The 20,665-nt window shown below is 41.3% G+C and overlaps 1 protein-coding gene across 9 annotated transcripts in view; it reads right to left on the bottom strand.

Moving 5' to 3' along the window:
* The window catches only part of ank2b (ankyrin 2b, neuronal), a 176,339-nt gene that overhangs the window by 77,122 nt on the left and 78,552 nt on the right, over positions 1-20,665 (bottom strand). For all 9 annotated transcript variants that reach the window (XM_061961222.2, XM_061961226.1, XM_061961221.1 and 6 more), the window contains 8 exons: positions 14,116-14,214; positions 11,280-11,477; positions 11,100-11,198; positions 5,864-5,962; positions 5,682-5,780; positions 3,967-4,164; positions 3,777-3,875; positions 1,374-1,472 (listed from right to left, as the gene is read on the bottom strand). In XM_061961222.2, the coding sequence (XP_061817206.1) occupies positions 1,374-1,472; positions 3,777-3,875; positions 3,967-4,164; positions 5,682-5,780; positions 5,864-5,962; positions 11,100-11,198; positions 11,280-11,477; positions 14,116-14,214 (990 nt within the window). The remainder of the gene's footprint in view (positions 1-1,373; positions 1,473-3,776; positions 3,876-3,966; positions 4,165-5,681; positions 5,781-5,863; positions 5,963-11,099; positions 11,199-11,279; positions 11,478-14,115; positions 14,215-20,665) is intronic.

Raw genomic sequence — 20,665 nt, 5'->3', positions numbered from 1 at the left:
GCATATTTGGTCAGTGCATGTCTGCAAGCTAATCAATGCTAACATGCTATTTAGGCTAGCTGTATGTACACATTGCATCATTTTGCTTCATTTGTAGGTATATTTGAGCTCATTTAATATCCTTTACTTTCATCCTCTTTGTAGATACTTTAGTTTTGCATGTCTCATGTCTCTGTATGTATTATATTTGCTGCATTTCTGATAGTTCTTTGTGTGCCATGTTGTTCCAGATCATAGCAAACATTACCTAGCTTGCCAAAGATTGCAATAAATCCATTAAAAGAAGACAGCCTGCCGTTTCCTTTAACTTGGACAAACACATATGTACCTTTGGCCATTAAAAGCCAGTCATTTCCAGGAGTTATCTCACCTTCTGAGTAGCCTTTGATTTACTAATGGTTTCTAATGTTGTAAAAATGTGTAGAATAAATATTACATTTCAACATTTCTGTCAACGACAATTTGCTTCACCCTGCGACAAATAGTCATTTTGATAGTAGGCTATAATATAGACACTTACGTCACGTGTTGCTTTCATTATAAGACTTAAAGACGGCTTTTCATTTTTTGCGGCTCCAGACAGATTTGTTTTTTGTATTTTCGGTCCAATATGGCTCTTTCAACGTTTTGGGTTTCCGACCCCTGTGTTAGAGATTGAGACAGAAAGTGAACAAATGTGTTGAATTGCTTAGAAAGGGAAAAAAGGTACGACTAAATAAGCTCTGCTTCTTCCTACTCCATTTGGGACATTTGAATGTAAAACTGTATATATATATATATATATATATATATATATATGTGATGTACACACTGCAACTGTATGCATGTTCAAAATGAACTAATGGCAATTATTTTGCATTAGAAGTACGTGTGGAGGGGGGCGTGGCCTGCGGGCCTGCCGCGGAACGGGGTGTGCCAGGACCGGCCGTCGAAGACAGCAACAGGTGAGTAGATGGCCCAGGTGGGCCTTGTTATCTAATCACCTGTCGCCTTTATTAGCAGCAGCCGGCATGAGACACGCAGTTGGAGTTGCAGGAGAGAAAGACATTTTGCTGGAAAGCAAAAGCCTTGCACATTCTTATGTAAATAAAACAGTGTTATACCTTGAAATCCGGGCTCTCATGGCAGTGTGTGGTGGTTCGAAGAACCCACCAAAGGGCAACCTCTACAGTACGACTTACAGTGTTTATATTGTAATATTTAAAATATTTTTTCCGAATTTCTCCTTGGTGTGAACTAATAGTAGAATACGAATAAGCGGTAGAAAATGGATGGATGGACAGTAGACTGGAAATAAAGTAGACTAGCCAGAGCTGGCCTGATCATTTTGATTCACATGATTAAGTATAAACACTTTTTCCATCATCACTGACCTTGGCAACAGCGTGGGGGGATGCTCCTTTTTCCAGAAGCAGGAGCACCACTTTTTGGTTATCGTAATGCGCTGCAACATGAAGTGGCGTCAGATCATTCTGGAAACAAACATATACATGTATTAACATTTAAAAATAAACTGTTAAATAAAACAAACGTAGCTGAGATAGGCTCCAGCGCCCCCCGCGACCCCGAAGGGAATAAGCGGTAGAAAATGGATGGATGGATGTTAAATAAAACAAACGCTGCACATAGTATATACAAAAAGGTACAGGAGGTGCTAAAATTATGGATAATTGGCATAGAACGTAAAGTTACAGATATTTTTTTTGTTTTACTATAAAACCCAAAACAAGTGAAGTTGGCACGTTGTGTAAATGGTAAATAAAAACAGAATACAATGATTTGCAAGTCCTTTTCAACTTATATTCAATTGAATAGACTGCAAAGACAAGATACTTGAGGTTCAAACTGGAAAACGTTGTTATTTCTTTGCAAATTTTAGCTCATTTGGAATTTGATGCCTGCAACATGTTTCAAAAAAGCTGGCACAAGTGGCAAAAAAGACTGAGAAAGTTTAGGAAAGCTCATCAAATACTTTGTGGGTGCCATGATTGGGTATAAAAGCAGCTTCCATGAAATGCTCAGTCATTCACAAACAAGGATGGGGCGAGGGTCACCACTTTGTCAACAAATGCGTGAGCAAATTGTTGAACAGTTTAAGAAAAACCTTTTTCAAGCAGCTATTGCAAGGAATTTAGGGATTTCACCATCTACGGTCCGTAATATCATCAAAGGGTTCAGAGAATTTGGAGAAATCACTGCACGTAAGCACCTAAGCCCGTGACTTCCGATCCCTCAGGCTGTACTGCATCAACAAGCGACATCAGTGTGTAAAGGATATCCCCACATGGGCTCAGGAACACTTCAGAAACCCACTGTCAGTAACTGCAGTTGGTCGCTACATCTGTAAGTGCAAGTTAAAACTCTCCTATGCAAGGCGAAAACCGTTTATCAACAACACCCAGAAACGCCGTCAGCTTTGCTGGGCCTAAGCTCATCTTAGATGGACTGATACAAAGTGGAAAAGTGTTCTGTGGTCTGATGAGTCCACATTTCAAATTGTTTTTGAAAACTGTGGACGTCGTGTGAAAAGAACCATCCGGATTGTTATAGGCGCAAAGCTGAAAAGCCAGCATCTGTGATGGTATGGGGGTGTATTAGTGCCCAAGACATGGGTAACTTACACATCTGTGAAGGCACCATTAATGCTGAAAGGTACATACAGCTTTTGGAGCAACATATGTTGCCATCCAAGCAACGTTACCATGGACGCCCCTGCTTATTTCAGCAAGACAATGCCAAGCCACGTGTGGCTTCATAGTAAAAGAGTGCGGGTACTAGACTGGCCTGCCTGTAGTCCAGACTTGTGTCCCATTGAAAATGTGTGGCGCATTATGAAGCCTAAAATACCACAACGGAGATCCCCGGACTGTTGAACAACTTAAGCTGTACATCAAGCAAGAATGGGAAAGAATTCCACCTGAGAAGCTTAAAAAATGTGTCTCCTCAGTTCCCAAACGTTTACTGAGTGTTGTTAAAAGGAAAGGCCATGTAACACAGTGGTGAACATGCCCTTTCCCAACTACTTTGGCACGTGTTTGTCATGTCTGTGTAATCATGTTTTGTTTTAGTCATGTTTTGTTTAGTTATTGACTCTTTAGTTTCTGGCTTTTCACTCCCTTGTCTTGTTTCCATGGTTACCCATTAGTTTCACCTGTTCCACGTTTGGACTCATTATGCACTCTTGTTTGTCACCATAGCAACCCATTAGTTTTCACCTGTCATGTCACGCACCTGTTTTGAGTCACGCACCTGTTGTTAATCATGTCTGTGTTATTTAAGCTTTTCATTTTCTGTTGTCCGTCCTGGTGTCATATCCTTTCTAACCCTGCTATCCTCTCGTTTCAAGCCCTGTTCACGGTCCCATGCCACAGTAAGTGTTTTGTTATTTCGTGTTCAGTTTCTGCCTTTGTGCAAGTTTTGTTTTCATTCGCCAAGTTTTTTTTACCTCCGCCATTGTGCGCGCTTTTCGTTTGTTCCTTTTTGATAGTAATAAATAAATCATGTACCTACCTTCAAGCCATGTCCGATCCAAATTCACTTGCATCTTGGGAAAACATAAACTCCATAGTCCAAGTGAAAATGAAATTCTAAGTTAATTATTATTTGCAAAAAAAAAAAAAGTTTATGAGTTTGAACATCAAATATGTTGTCTTGTAGTGCATTCAACTGAATATGGGTTGAACATAATTTGCAAATCATTGTATTCCGTTTATATTTACATCTAACACAATTTCCCAACTCATATGGAAACGGGGTTTGTACATGGTAATACTAACCTTCCCTGCGAAATCGGGTGGTGCGCGTCGCTGAAGCAGAAGTTTGGCTACATCCAGGCTTCCGTACTTGGAGGCAACATGCAGAGGAGTGAATCCTTTCTGCAGACAGAGAAAAACAAACATGCTGGTTTCATGGGTCGTTTTTTTGCGTCAATAGGAGCGAGCTTGACATTATTTCATTGTCGCTTACCTTCGTGGCGAGCGAGTGCGAAGCCCCCGCCTCCAGGAGAACGGAGGCCGTCTCCATTTGACCTTCCTTAGCGGCGATGTGAAGTGGGGTGTAGCCGTTAGCCGTGGCGGCGTCAGGGTGGGCCATGTGTTGCAAAAGGAGCTGGACAATCTCTGTTTTGCCCAGACGGGCAGCGATGTGGAGGGGAGTCTGTTCCTCCTGGGGAAGTACAACATTTCAACATTAATTGTCTTGTATTACGTTTTATTTTTAGTCTCGAAAGAAGACAACCCTTTCGTCGTAATATTACGGCTTTGTTGTTATTTTACTTGTTGTGTTCTACAAAACCCAAAACCAGTGAAGTTGGCACGTTGTCTAAATGGTCAATAAAAACAGAATACAATGATTTGCAAATCCTTTTCAACTTATATTCAATTGAATAGACTGCAAAGACAAGATATTTAATGTTCGAACTGAGTAACATATTCTTTTTGCAAATAATCATTAATTTATAATTTAATGGCAGCAACACATTGCAAAACAGTTGGCACACGGGCATTTTTACCACTGTGTTACATGGCCTTTCCTTTTAACAACACTCAGTAAACGTTTGGGAACTGAGGAGACACATTTTTGAAGCTTTTCAGGTGGAATTCTTTCCCATTCTTGCTTGATGTACAGCTTAAGTTGTTCAACGGTCCGGGGTCTCTTTTGTGGTATTCCAGGGTTCATAATGCGCCACACATTTTCAACGGGAGACAGGCCTGGACTACAGGCAGGCCAGTCTAGTACCCGCACTCTTTTACTACAAAGCCAAGCTGTTGTAACACATGCAGAATGTGGCTTAGCATTGTCTTGCTGAAAAAAGCAGGGGCGTCCATGAAAAAGACATAGCTTGGATGGCACCATATGTGGCTCCAAAACCTGTATGTACCTTTCAGCATTAATGGCGCCTTCACAGATGTGTAAGTTACCTATGTCTTGGGCACTAATACACCCCCGTACCATCACAGATGCTGGCTTTTCAACTTTGCGCCTAGTTGAAGTGTTACAGATCCCATGTGGTGATATCCTTTACACACTAATGTTGCTTTTTGATGCAGTACCATCTGAGGGATCCAAGGTCATGGGCAATTGCCGCTTAAGTGCAGTGATTTCTCCAGATTCTCTGAACTTTCTGAAGATATGACGGACCGTAGATGGTGGAACCCTTAAATTCCTTGCAATAATAGCTCATTGAGAAATGTTGTTCTTAAACTGACCACGCCCCATCCTTGTTTGTGAATGATTGAGCATTTCAAGGAAGCTGCTTTTATACCCAATCATGGCACCCACCCGTTCCCAATTAGCCTGTTCACCTGTGGGATGTGCCAAATAAGTGTTTGATGAGCATTCCTCAACTTTCTCAGACTTTTTTGCCACTTGTGCCAGCTTTTTTTAAACATGTTTCCAAATGAGCTAATATTTGCAAAAAATAACATTGTTTTCCCGTTCGAACGTTAAGTATCTTGTCTTTGCAGTCTATTCAATTGAATATAAGTTGAAAAGGATTTGCAAATCATTGTATTCTGTTTTTATTTACCATTTACACAACGTGACAACTTCACTGGTTTTGGGTTTTGTACAAATGCCTTGTGGTAAAACGACTACATAGTTCATAGTAGTCATTAAAAACTCGCTCTACGAAGAAATTTCAAAGCACAGTATTGTCCAATAATATTTTGTAGCGTACTCACCCGAGCTCTGGCGTCGACCATGGCTCCGTTTCTTAGCAGACAGCGAACCACCTCCACCTGGCCGGCCCTGACGGCCATGTGTAGCGATGTTTCTCCACGCTAAGCCAAAATGCACTTGTATAAAAGCTGTGCATGATATGCACTTAAAAAAAAAAAAAGACTGCAAATAATAAAATACTTACAATGTTGCTCCTATCTGGAGAGGCTCCGTTTTGCAGCAGCAACAAGACGATGTTCAGATGACCCATGAAGGCGGCCACGTGGATGGGAGTCAATCCAGACTGGACACAAGAACAAGGAACAACTAGACCAGCTTGTAGATTAAACATTCTGGTATGATTACCACTTAATTATAGTAATATTACAACTTGTTTTTGTAACATGACTTAATGGTGTAAACCTACTTCTGAACTTTTAAAATCTTGTTTTTTCTTAAATCATCACAACAGAAATGTCATGTCTGTGTAATCATGTTTTGTTTTGTTTAGTTATTGGACTCTTTAGTTTCTGGCTTTTCACTCCCTTGTCTTGTTTCCATGGTTACCCATTAGTTTCACCTGTTCCACGTTTGGACTCATTGTGCACTCGTTTGTCACCATAGCAACCCATTAGTTTTCACCTGCCCTCACGACTCACGCACCTGTCTTTAATCATGTCACTATTATTTAAACCCATTGTTGCCAGGAAGTCTCCCTGGCGACATCATACCCCTGACTCTCTGCTTCACACTTTGTTTACCTCTGCGCACTTCCTGCCATGTCCAAGTAAGTTGTTTCTGTTCATGCCACAGTTAGCGACTTTTGTTCATGTCCTTAGTTTTTTTGCCCACGTGCAAGTATAGGTTTCATTTGTCAAGTTTGTACTTCCGCCTTGTGCGCACCTTTAGTTTGTTCTTTTTGTAGTTATAGTTATAATAAATCAAGTCTTCACCTTCACGCCATGTCTGGTCCAAATGTTCATTTGCACCACGGGAAAACAAACCACGCCATAGTCCAAGTCTTGACAAGAAAGATCGCAAAATTACAACTTTATTCTGTAATGAGCATTTTTGTATGCTGTGTTTTTCTTACTGCCTGGGAACTTGTAAAAAAAAAAAATGTTTTCCTACAATCACACTTTTTATTGTAACAATTTGACTTTACTTTGTTATATGGCCATTACCGATTACAACTGTATCCTCATAAACAAGTATAAGTAATACCGTTTTATTCTCAGAGAATTGTGACATATTTTTTAATAAAAACATTTTTTTGCATAATTTTAGGATTTTAATGTGTTAAAATGTGAACTTTTTCAAAATATTTTATGACTCTTATACATGTCATATTTTGATTTTACACCCATGCATGTATGGAAATGTTCAGCCCCAATCTTCCTGAAATATTGCACATTTTGTCTCTAACTAATTTTTTTTTTCAGTAAATTGGGAAAATGAATGCATTTATATGCTTAATTGTAGAGATGTCCGATAATATCGGACTGCCAATATCATCGGTTGATAAATGCTTTAAAATGTAATATCGGAAATTATCGGTATCGGTTTCAAAAAGTAAAATGTATGACTTTTTAAAACGCCGCTGTACGGAGTGGTACACGGACGTAGGGAGAAGTACAGAGCGCCAATAAACCTTAAAGGCACTGCCTTTGTGTGCCGGCCCAATCACATAATATCTACGGCTTTTCACACACACAAGTGAATGCAACTCATACTTGGTGGCCGTATAAACAACTTTAACACTGTTACAAATATGCGCCACACTGTGAACCCACACCAAACAAGAGTGACAAACACATTTTGGGAGAACATCCGCACCGTAACACAACATAAACACAACAGAACAAATACCCAGAACCCCTTGCAGCACTAACTCTTCCGGGACGCTACAATATACACCCCCCGCTACCCCTTACTCCCCGCACCTCAACCCCGCCCACCTCAACCTCCTCATGCTCTCTCAGGGAGAGCATGTCCCAAATTCCAAGCTGCTGTTTTGAGGCATGTTAAAAAAAATAATGCACTTTGTGACTTCAATAATAAATATGGCAGTGCCATGTTGGCATTTTTTTCCCATAACTTGAGTTGATTTATTTTGGAAAACCTTGTTACATTGTTTAATACATCCAGCGGGGCATCACAACAACATTAGGCATAATAATGTGTTAATTCCACGACTGTATGTATCAGTATCGGTTGATATCGGAATCGATAATTAAGAGTTGGACAATATCGTAATATCGGCAAAAAAGCCATTATCGGACATCTCTACTAAATTGTGTTTCAATCCATCCGTTAAAACACATCCAATTATATTTTTAAGCCGGCAAGTATGTGAAAATATTGTCTAAACACCCACAAAATGCCACAATCTCCAATTGCCATTTTGTATATGCGACTTCGGCAATATTTGTATGTTCGGGGTCTGATTACGCCACGTGGACAAACTTCCTCTGATCGGATCAGTCAAACAGGAAATTGGCAAACATCCCTACGTAAGACAAGAACACGTATGTTTTTCTTTTTTGGATGCATTTCTAAATCATAAATACACATAGGCAAAATTCCGCTATCAGTGGAGTCAACGGAAACTCCTTTTTTTCCCCCAAAACTGCCAACAATACTCCATTTTTATCTTGTGACCTGAATAATAACCAAGTATTAACGAGATTGTTATTATAAGTGCTAACGCAGACGGTCTACTTTTAGCGGCGCAATGATCACAGAGAGCTAAGAAGCTTATTCTGCTATATAGACTTATTTAGCAGTCCAGTGTCCCGCTGCTGCTTCGTCTCTGAGTTGGTAAACATGACTTGTAGATTAGAAATCATGAGAGATGTTCGATAATGGCTTTTTTTGACGATATCCGATATTCCGATATTGTCCAACTCTTAATGACCAATTCCGATATCAACCGATACCGATATATACAGTCGTGGAATTAACACATTATTGTGCCTAATTTTGTTGTGATGCCCCCGCTGGATGCATTAAACAATGTAACAAGGTTTTGCAAAATAAATCAACTCAAGTTATGGAAAAAAAATGCCAACATGGCACTGCCATATGTATTATTGAAGTCAGAAAGTGCATTATTTTTTTTAACATGTCTCAAAACAGCAGCTTGGAATTTGGGACATGCTCTCCCTGAGAGATCATGAGGAGGTTGAGGTGGGCGGGGTTAGCGGGGGGTGTATATTGTAGCGTCCCGAAAGAGTTAGTGCTGCAAGGGGTTCTGGGTATTTGTTCTGTTGTGTTCATGTTGTGTTACGGTGCGGATGTTCTCCTGAAATATGTTTGTCATTCTTGTTTGGTGTGGGTTCACAGTGTGGCGCATATTTGTAACAGTGTTAGAGTTGTTTATACGGCCACCCTCAGTGTGACCTGTATGGCTGTTGACCAAGTATGTCTTGCACTCACTTGTGTGTGTGAAAAGCCGTATTATGTGTTTGGGCCGGCACGCAAAGGCAGTGCCTTTAAGGTTTATTGGCGCCCTGTACTTCTCCCTACGTCCGTGTACACAGCGGCGTTTTAAAAAGTCTTAAATTTTACTTTTTGAAACAGATACCGATAATTTCCGATATTACATTTTAAAGCATTTATCGGCCGATAATATCGGCAGCCCAATATTATCGGACATCTGTATTTTGTCCTACTAATTTTGGCGGTTCTTGAACTCACCATAGTGTGGACTGTGTTGCAACAGTTTGTTTACATGTAAAAATCTTCCACTCCTTCTTTGTCCCATTTTGTCCACCAAACGTTTTATACTGTGCGTGCATGCACAAAGGTGAAAGGTAGAAATCATGCCTCTCACCTGGATAGTAGAAGGTACTAGCCATAAACCGAGACCTTGGCGAACTTTGACATCGAAATTTGACCCGGAGATGGCAAGAAAGACACGAAAAGAAGCTAATTTGCGTAGTTTTTTTTTGGTAACCCTTCGTGAGGATTATGATTAACTCTTCGTCTAAACGGGACGACATGAACATCAAATCAGTCGGCATACCAGAAAGAGCAGACATTGTACAGTATGGGCCTGATTGACAAAAAATCCAAATACCATGCGGTAAACAGAGAGTGCAATTTTTAATATAGTGTTTAGTATTAGTGGGTGTGTTGCGTGATAAAGTGGTGCAAAATATGACTTTGGTAAGCTATGAAGCCGCACCGCTTGATGGATTGTATTGTGCTTCAACATACCAGTATTAGTATGGTGTGTGTATAAGGTAAGACATATTATCTTGTGTTTTGTTTTGCAATATTATGCAAAAGCAACGTTTCTTAACTTCTGGTACCTGCTGATATGTATTTGGGGCCTGAATTAATCCTGAAAATTTGCACGCTTCTGCCTTTGTCGTCCGTGCAGACACCTTAGTCGATAAGCTTCTTCTTTTTCTCTATCTTCTTGTTATGGGACATTCAACCTCAGCTGTTGCCATTTCTAATATAAATTAGCGTAAAGTTCTTACTTATATCTGCCAGTAAACTCGACATGAAAGCGCTAAAACATACCGGTGTAGTGAGTTGACATTATTCACCCAAGGAACTTTAGTTATTAGAGAGTTTCGGTCGGACGGTTTTTCACGGGACACATTTCCCGCGTTATTGATTGAAGTAAAGTCTGAATGTCATTAAAACAGTTAGCACCCCCTTTTTTTTGACACTTCTTCCACTCCCGTCCTTGCACGCTACACCGCTACAACAAAGATGACGGGGAGAAGACGCTGCTGAAGGTGAGCCACGTAAATAAAACCGCCCACAAAGAGAGACTGTCAGAAAGCGGCTTGGAAATGATCTGTAAAACATCATCTATGCAACATTTTGATTAAAGAACCACCATTACATGTTATGTAACCACAAGGAAGTGTTTTACATTTAGAAAAAAATTATAATAATATGACTTCTTTAATGCGCCTTATAATCCGGTGCACCTTATATATGAAAAAAGATCGAAAATAGACCATTCATCGGCAGTGCGCCTTATAATCCGGTACGCCCTATGGTCTGGAGCAGTGGTTCTCAACCTTTTTTCAGTGATGTACCCCCTGTGAATTTTTTTTTTATTAAAGTACCCCCTAATCAGAGCAAAGCATTTTTGGTTAAGAAAAAGAGATAAAGAAGTAAAATACAGCACTATGTCATCAGTTTCTGATTTATTAAATTGTATAACAGTGCAAAATATTACTAATTTGTAGTGGTCTTTCTTGAACTATATGGGAAAAAAAGATAGGTTTTTATTTATATTTATAAAGGATTTTTGAATTGTTGCTATTTTTTAGAATAATTAAAAAAAAATCTCACGTACCCCTTGGCATACCTTCAAGTACCCCCAGGGGTACGCTTACCCCCATTTGAGAACCACTGGTCTGGAGAATACGGTACATTCTCAAAATATTTATTTTCTTTTAATAATGAATCACCTCTGTGATGGCCTGAATGGAGGCGCCATATTTGACCAGCAACTCCATGACTTTAACTCTGTTCTTCTTACAGGCTATGTGAAGCGGCGTAAAACCATTCTGGGGGTAAAAACAGACAAGGCAAACTACGTTATTATTATTATTATTATTGTATTAATTCCCTATGGTGTGTTCAAATACCAAAGCCCGGGTGTTGGGGTTGGCTCTCTTGTCCAGGAGCAGCTTGGTGACTCTGTAGTGTCCACAGTGCGCCGCCACGTGAAGCGCTGTCAGATAGTCCAAGGTCACGTCGCCGATGGGCACCTTGTGTTCCAGAAGGTGTTTGACGCATTCGGCGTGGTCACCTTGCGCCGCCATGTGGAGGGGAGACAGGCCGTTCTGTCAATTACATTTGGGAAAAAAGCAAAAAATAAATATAAAAAAAAAAAAATTATATTCTTGTTGCATTATGATTATTTACTTCAATATACAAGTGATAAAAATGATAGCTACGTTATCGTAATTCATCTTTAGTGCCGCCCTGGAGCATTTTTTAAAAAAGGATTAAAAAAGGAAAAAGATGAGGGAAAAATATTTTTTTTGTTTTAGTATGTTTTTTGTTTAAGGACAAACATGACACAAACCTTCCCAACTGTTAGAAAGCCCACTGTTTAATATGTTTGTGTGTCATTTGGTGAACATCGTTTTGTCCTACTAATTTTGGCGGTTCTTGAACCCACCATAGACTGTTACGCAGCAGTTTGTTTACATGTAAAATCTTCCACTCCTTCTTTGTCTCATTTTGTCCACCAAACGTTTTATGCTGTGCGTGAATGCACAGAGGTGAACTTTGTTGACGTCATTGACTTGTCGGAGTGCTAATCAGGCATATTTGGTCAGTGCATGTCTGCAAGTTAATCAATGCTAACATGCTATTTAGGCTAGCTTTATGTACATATTGCATCATTATGCCTCATTGGTAGGTATATTTGAGCTCATTTAATTTCCTTTACTTTTATCCTCTTTGTATATAATTTAGTTTTGCATGTCTCATGACACATTATCAGTATGTAATATTGGTTGCATTTCTGATAATTGTTTGTGTGCCATGTTGTTCCAGACCACAGCAAACAATAGCCAGTTCACCAAAGATTGTAATACATCCATTAAAAGAAGACAGCCTGCCATTTCCTTTAACTTGGACAAACTCATTTATACCTTTTGGTTATTAAAAGCCAGTAATTTCCAGGAGTTATCTCACCTTCTGAGTAGCCTCTGATTTACTAATGGTTTTCTAATGTTGTAAAAATGCGTTGAATAAATATTAAATTTCAACATTTCTGTCAACGAAGATTTGCTTCAGCCTGAGACACAGTCATGTTGATAGTAGGCTATTATAGCTAATATCGACATTTATATAATGTGTCGCCTTCATTATAACACTTATACGACTTTTACGACCTACTCAGTGGCCTAGTGGTTAGAGTGTCCGCCCTGAGATTGGTAGGTTGTTTGTTCAAACCCCGGCCGAGTCATACCAAAGACTATAAAAATGGGACCCATTACGTCCATTACGTTTTTCCTTCTTTATTATGGATTTTCGGCAGGTGCGACTTATACTCCGGTGCGACTTATACTCCGAAAAATACGGTAATAAAAGTTCCCTTATTGGAACAAGCTAAAGCAAAGCAAAGTGGGATGAAGCAGAAAAAAACAGTTTGTACTGGCGGCATGTACTAAACAACGAACCAGCAAATGAGGTAAAGTCAGTGCCTTGCATGCTAAAAAAGGGAGTAGAACAAGGACTACAAGAGCACAAACAGGGAATGTTACAAAACAAGCAAGAATAATGAACAACGTCCAAAGAACAGACTTTATTCACAAAAAAAATAAATCAATTAAACTAAATTCTTGTTTATTTGCCATACCAGCAATTTTTTCCTATGAAAAAAGTTACCTTTGTCATACCTTTCATGAGTGACTGTCGGACCGTACTGAGTAAGTTACAATGTATAATACCGTATTTCCTTGAATTAGCGCCGGGGCGGTAGTTAATTTAAAACCTCTTCTCACTCCGGCGCTTACCAAAGGCATGCGGTAAATTTAGGCCTGCGCTTATAAATTTGAGTGTGATGTAAGGATACCATCATGAAAAGCACACTTACCGGTAATAAAAAAAAAACGTTATTATGGTCTTACCTTTACTTATAAATGAAGTCCATGCGCCGCTCCTTCTGAACAAAAGCATCGATAACTTGTTTATAGAAGTCTTCCTTATCTTTCTCCAGTTTTAAAAGTCTCGATGGAGATCTTCCTTTAATTATTACCTCCTGCTTCGATTGAAAGTCCAGTTTAGAAAACTGTTGTTGTCACTTCTTCTGCAGCCGAGTAGTCGCAAGAATGATCCCTGGGATCACTAGCGACCTCTACCACCATGAGGCGGGAGTCATTTAATGACTCATATTTGACACACGCAGCTATATTAATAAAAAAAGTTTACTGTTCTTTTTAGCATATTCAATAGCTTGGACCTTAAATCCTACTGAATAGCTCTTTATCTTCTTCCCTTTATGCGATTTTAAATTATTGAAATTAGCCCCCTCTATTTTGGAAAATGATGCCTTGAAAGGTGAAGTGTCACTCGTGACGTGACGAGTTTAACCCGGCGGTAAAACGAGGCATGCGGATAATATACAGTATACCCGGCGGCAATTCAAGGAAATACGGTACTTCAACTTTAGTCAGTTAAAGTAGGAAATAATCCTACTTTTACTAATAATGTGAAATTATTTTGACTTTGTTTGGTAAACTACATGTTTTGTTTTTTTCATGTATTTATCCACTACCTAATTCTCCGAGATATATGTAATCAACAGGGTTTGTTTGTCAGTTTGTTTGATTTTGAAGGAAAATGTCAGAAATGGGATAAGGAACAAGTGATTGAGTGAGTGATTTCATTTCCCAATAAAACAAACGTGCCCAGAGTTCTGGCGGAGATCTGCGCTACACGAGTGCTTTTCTAGTTTTTTCCTGCTACCTTGGTTCGGGCCAGCAGAGGAGCTCCTCTCTCCAGCAGCAACTCCACGACAACGTCGTGTCCACTCCGGGCTGCACAATGGAGAGGAGTAAGGCCATCCTAAAAAACACATAAAAAATATGACATTTGTACTATAATTATTATTAAAATGTTGTCTGTGAATGTTCTCATTCATCCAAGTCGTTGTCATTTCAGGGCGTTTAACCGTTCGCAACTGGACTGCTTGGTTTGTCTTGGAAGACTCATCCGAGTAGACTTCATCAGTTCGTGCTCAATAGACTTAGATTGGTCAGAGCTAGTCTTGGACTAGCTCTGACCAGTCCGTTTGATCTAGCTCTGAACCGTTTGATCTAGTCCAAACGGTTGGCGTCAAAACCCCAAATATTTATACTCCAAAAAAACAGAAGGGTGTGCCTGGGCAAGGATGGTTTCGCCCTATCTGTCAAGGCTCGTGCACAATCCCGCATGTCATCTGCCGCAAGCTCTTCCGGCACCTCCGCTAGAGGCTCGCCGGGACACGCCCCTGCTCGCTCAGCGGACCCATGGAGCTTACACCAGAACGTACTTTCACTCTCTGGAGTAAGCATCCCGTCTCTGGCTTCCCCTCCTGCATACTTGTTCTTTCTCATGACTTCCTTGTTCCCTTATGTCCTTTGGGTTCCCCGCAGTGTTTTTCCTGTTTGTAGTTTGGACTGCCTCCCTCAATCCTTGACCCCTGCTTGGACACGGACCTCGTTACTTCTCTCCAGCCCCCGACCGCTTGCTTGCCCACGGACTGCCTTCTTGCCTTGCCCCTCTGGTCAGACGAAAGACTCATCCAACACGCACTTACAACAAACACTGGTAACATTAACATTGTTAATCCTACACATCGTTTCTCAACAAACACAGAGTAGCATACACCTCCAAAACACTCATCAAAGGTTTCAATAAACCTGTTGAACTGATCCTGGTTTCGGTGTCGTCTCCTTCCCCCATCGTACGTAACATTATCCTTCCTCATCCACTCTGTTTTTGTTATTTCTGGAACTGGATGCACTTTGCACAAATGACCGGTTGTGGTAACCACAGGTTTTGAGGGCGTCCCTCAAATGCCTAGTCTCTTTGTCTCTGGCCTGTGGGCTGGTAAGAACCTTATCAGTTCTGTGTTGTAGGGTTCAGATAACACCCAGTTTGTGTTTCAGTGGGTGGTGTGATTCAAAAAGCAGCTATTGATCAGTATGTGTGGGTTTTCGGTTAAACCCCAACACGGAGGCCCATGTTTTCTCCAAAAAATGCAACTTACTGTCTTTGGCATCCTCACGGGTGAACTTGATGTGCTTGTCCACTGAGTTCAAGGCTTGCACTTCTTGGTTTCTGATTTTCACCCATGTGTCATCCACATATCTGTACCAAGGACTTGGTGCTGTTCCCTTGAAAAAGCTCAGGGCTCTTTTTTCCATGTAATCCATGTAAAGGTTTGCTACTATTGGAGATACAGGTGATCCCATGGCACAACCATGTTTTTGTCGGTAAAAAGTTCTCACAATACCTCTCACCACCCACTGAAACACAAAATGAGCGGGGAAACAAAACCGCTAAGTCGACGCATGGCACAGGACTCAGCTGTCTACCTGCACCTCAGGAAGAAACATCACTCCTTTGACAACAAACATGTACACATTCTGGACAGTCAGGACGAATGGTACCAAAGAGGAGCAGAGGTGGTTCGAGTAGCCAGAAATTGTACTCAAGTAAGAGTACTGTTACTTCACAGTTGTATTACTCAAGTAAAAGTAAGGAGTAGTCACCCAAATATTTACTTGAGTAAAAGTAAAGAGTATGTTGTGAAAAAACTACTCAAGTACTGAGTAACTGATGAGTAACCTGTTCATTTAAAGGGGAACATTATCATAATTTCAGAAGGGTTAAAACCATTAAAAATCAGTTCCCAGTGGCTTATTTTATTTTTCGAAGTTTTTTTCAAAATGTTACCCGTCACGCAATATCCCTAAAAAAAGCTTCAAAGTGCCTGATTTTAATCATCGTTATATACACCCGTCCATTTTCCTGTGACGTCACATAGTGATGCCAACACAAACAAACATGGCGCATAGAACAGCAAGCTATAGCGACATTAGCTCGGATTCAGACTCGGATTTCAGCGGCTTAAGCGATTCAACAGATTACGCATGTATTGAAACGGATGGTTGTAGTGTGGAGGCAGGTAGCGAAAACGAAATTGAAGAAGAAACTGAAGCTATTGAGCCGTATCGGTTTGAACCGTATGCAAGCGAAACCGACGAAAACGACACGACAGCCAGCGACACGGGAGAAAGCGAGGACGAATTCGGCGATCGCCTTCTAACCAACGATTGGTATGTGTTTGTTTGGCATTAAAGGAAACTAACAACTATGAACTAGGTTTACAGCATATGAAATACACGCACATGCACTTTGAGAGTGCAGACAGCCCAATTTTCATCAATTAATATATTCTGTAGACATACCCTCATCCGCTCTCTTTTCCTGAAAGCTGATCTGCCCAGTTTTGGACTTGATGTCAGCAGGCCAGGGAAGCTAGGGTCGATATTCTTCTCTTGATCATCTTCGGTGGCATAAGGGACGGTGTGAGCCAAGACATCCAGGGGGTTTCGCTTGCTCGTCTGCGGGAACAAACTGCCGCCATTGCTTGCCGTGCTACCGAGGTCCTTTGTCCCTGAATTGCTCACACACTCCGGCAGATTCGATGGGGGTCTGGCGGCAGATTTCTTTGACTTTATCGTTGGAAATGCATCTGTTTTGAGTGTCGCAGGATATCCACACATTCTTGCCATCTCTGTCGTAGCATAGCTTTCGTCGGTAAAGTGTGCGGAACAAACGTCCAATTTCTTGCCACTTTCGCATCTTTGGGCCACTGGTGCAACTTGAATCCGTCCCTGTTCGTGTTGTTACACCCTCCGACAACACACCGACGAGGCATGATGTCTCCAAGGTACGGAAAACAGTCGAAAAAACGGAAAATAACAGAGCTGATTTGACTCGGTGTTTGAGAAAATGGCGGATTACTTCCCGATGTGACGTCACGTTGAGAGTGAATAATAGAAAGGCGTTTAATTCGCCAAAATTCACCCATTTAGAGTTCGGAAATCGGTTAAAAAAATATATGGTCTTTTTCTGCAACATCAAGGTATATATTGACGCTTACATAGGTCTGGTGATAATGTTCCCCTTTAATGATGACGGCAACAAATAATGCACAGAGCCAGGAATATCTCTTAAGCAACTAAAACAATAATATATATAATAATAATACATAAAAAATTTTTAAAAAAATAAGGCAAATTGAGCCACAATAACTTAACAGCACCATAGGCTCAGTAGGCAGAGATTACAAAGGAAAATAACAAGTTAGCCTTTACACAAACCATAAACTCTGATAGGTGTGGGCTGCACCTGAGAACACACTGTGCGTGTGTGTGCGACTGTGCGTGTGTGTGTGTGTGTGTGTGTGTGTGTGTGTGTGTGTGTTTGTGTGTGTGTGTGTGTTAGAGATGCGCGGATAGGCAATTTATCTCATCCGCAACCGCGTCAGAAAGTCGTCATCCATCCGCCATCCACCCGATGTAACGTTTGATCTGAACTGCATCCGCCCGCCATCCGCCCGTTGTCATATATCTAATATTAATTAAAAAAAAAAAAAAAGGGTGAAAACTACGCGAATTGCACCTTGTGCAGACAAGATTTTTCGATGGGACACGGAGGAATTAGCGATGTAAAAGACCACGTTGGGACAAAAAAACACAAGTCTAATGCCGTTGCTAGCGATACAAGTGGAAAACTTTCAACGTTTTTCGTCGCCCAAACAGATTCTTTGGATGTGATAAATGCCGAAGTTTTATTTACGGAGGCAATAATTGAGCATGGACTTCCAATCGCACTGGCTGATCACATGGGACAGTTAATAATGTAATGCAACCTTTAAAAATCATTACGCGGTGATCGCGATCCCAAAAATAAACTTTTCTTGCATGATAATGTCCAGAAAATTTCGCTTTATATTACTATAGAGTCCTTTTAACGAATGAGTTTGATGGTTTATCACAAACCTTAAATGAAATTCCATGGCCACCGTCCTGCTCTCTATATCAACCAGGGTGAGCCCCACCCCTTTCGTGAGCGCACTGAGCGCGGAGTGACCCCTTTTACGTGCCCCCGGCAACAGGGGTGGCAAGCAGGTAAGCTGCGCGGGCGGAGCGCGCGGAGTGACCCATGTTACGAGCCGGGGGTGGCGGGCAGGTAAACTGCTTACCTGCTGCGCGTGACGCCGGCCGCGGCGAAAGCGGACGAGGCGGGGTGTCGGTGCGGTGGGCGCGGTAGTGACCCTGGACGTGCGTCGGGCCCTTCTCGCGGATCGCCTCAGCTACGGCTCCCGGTGGGGCCCTCTCGGGGGAAGGGGCCTCGGTCCCGGACCCCGGCGAGGCGTCCCTTCTCCGCTCCGTAAAAGTGTCCATCTCTTTTCTTTTTTTTTTCTTCTGTTGTGGCATATGCAGCAGGTGCCTGCTCGTTTTTCGTATGTGGGTAACAACATTTAACTATGTATATATATTTCCCAATTGGTTTAACTGCCACCCGCAAAAAAAAAAAAAAAAAAAAAAAAAAAATCTAATTAATCCGCCCGACCCGACCCGCGAGCCGATAAAATCTTATTTTTTTTAATTTCATCCGCCCGATCCGCGGATAATCCGCGGACTCCGCGGTTGTGTCCGCAAACCGCGCATCTCTAGTGTGTGTGTCTCTGTCTGTCTCTCTATGAGGCTGCAGTGCGTTAATAAATGTCCCCACACGATGTACATTTGACAGTGATTCATAGCAGGGACGCTAACATCAGCCTACGGTCACAGCCAAAATATCTACTAACGTTACTTACCGCGATGTGCTTCCTCAAATTTGACGTTGAGTTCATGTAAGCTGAAATGTCCACTTGTTTGGGGAGACACATATGACAACGCATTACATCACTGTTTTTTTGGTTATCTGAAGCGTGAACATCGATTTTATGTGAGGCCAGGGGTGTTTGCGTTCGTTGTTGTCTCTGTCATTGTGTTGTTGTTTGCGGCTGAAACTTTATGTGCAGTTAATCACGTGTTATGAGAGTAGCGTATGTGTGTGTGTGGCCCTTTAATATGTGACAGCATGTGAGGTGAGTGTGTGGGCGAGCAAGGTGAGGGAGCGGTAGCGTGAGTGCGGGGAGTGGCTAGTGTTTTGTTGGACTGGCTGTGTGCAGACATCACTAAAGTTAAGATTTGCAACTAATCGCCGGACTCCTCATTTAACCTGGAGTCCGGAGCTGTGGAGACCCACTGCCGGGTAGAGTGAAGGGTGTTGCCCCCGAGATACATCGATCTTGGAGGAGTGTCTCCCCTGCGCTACTCGACTACAGTCTGGGAGCCGGAAGCAGGAAAGGTGCAACACATGTGACCGCCTGGCTCTGTTTGATTGGTGAAACGGAGTCAAACGTCACCAGTGACTGCATTTGATTGGTGAAACGCAGGCATGCGATAGATCCTACTTTGAAGGTCTGTCTGACAAACCACAACAAACAAAGCGTGCATCAACAGATCAATAAAAATCATAGCGAGTAGCGAGCTGAATGTAGATAAATGGAGCGGAGTAAAAGTAGCGTTTCTACTCTATAAATATACTCAAGTAAAAGTAAAAGTATGTTGCATTAAATTTACTCTTAGGAGTACAATTTATCCCAAAAGTTACTCAAGTAGATGCAACGGAGTAAATGTAGCGCGTTACTACTCACCTCTGAAGAGTGAGGGAAGCCATATACAAACCCCGTTTCCATATGAGTTGGGAAATTGTGTTAGATGTAAATATAAACGGAATACAATGATTTGCAAATCATTTTCAACCCATATTCAGTTGAATATGCTACAAAGACAACATATTTGATGTTCAAACTGATAAAAAAAAAAAGTTTTTTGCAAATAATCATTAACTTTAGAATTTGATGCCAGCAACACGTGACAAAGAAGTTGGGAAAGGTGGCAATAAATACTGATAAAGTTGAGGAATGCTCATCAAACACTTATTTGGAACATCCCACAGGTGAACAGGCAATTTGGGAACAGGTGGGTGCCATGATTGGGTATAAAAGTAGATTCCATGAAATGCTCAGTCATTCACAAACAAGGATGGGGCGAGGGTCACCACTTTGTCAACAAATGCGTGAGCAAATTGTTGAACAGTTTAAGAAAAACCTTTCTCAACCAGCTATTGCAAGGAATTGAGGGATTTCACCATCTACGGTCCGTAATATCATCAAAGGGTTCAGAGAATCTGGAAAAATCACTGCACGTAGGCAGCTAAGCCTGTGACCTTCGATCCCTCAGGCTATACTGCATCAACAAGCGACATCAGTGTGTAAAGGATATCACCACATGGGCTCAAGAACACTTCAAAAACACACTGTCAGTAACTACAGTTGGTCGCTACATCTGTAAGTGCAAGTTAAAACTCTCCTATGCAAGGCGAAAACCGTTTATCAACAACACCCAGA

Source organism: Nerophis lumbriciformis, linkage group LG05 (assembly GCF_033978685.3).
Source record: "Nerophis lumbriciformis linkage group LG05, RoL_Nlum_v2.1, whole genome shotgun sequence".
Classification (NCBI taxonomy): Eukaryota; Metazoa; Chordata; class Actinopteri; order Syngnathiformes; family Syngnathidae; genus Nerophis; species Nerophis lumbriciformis.
Note: the sequence above shows the minus strand (reverse complement) of the source record. Positions and strands in the feature narration are given on the sequence as shown.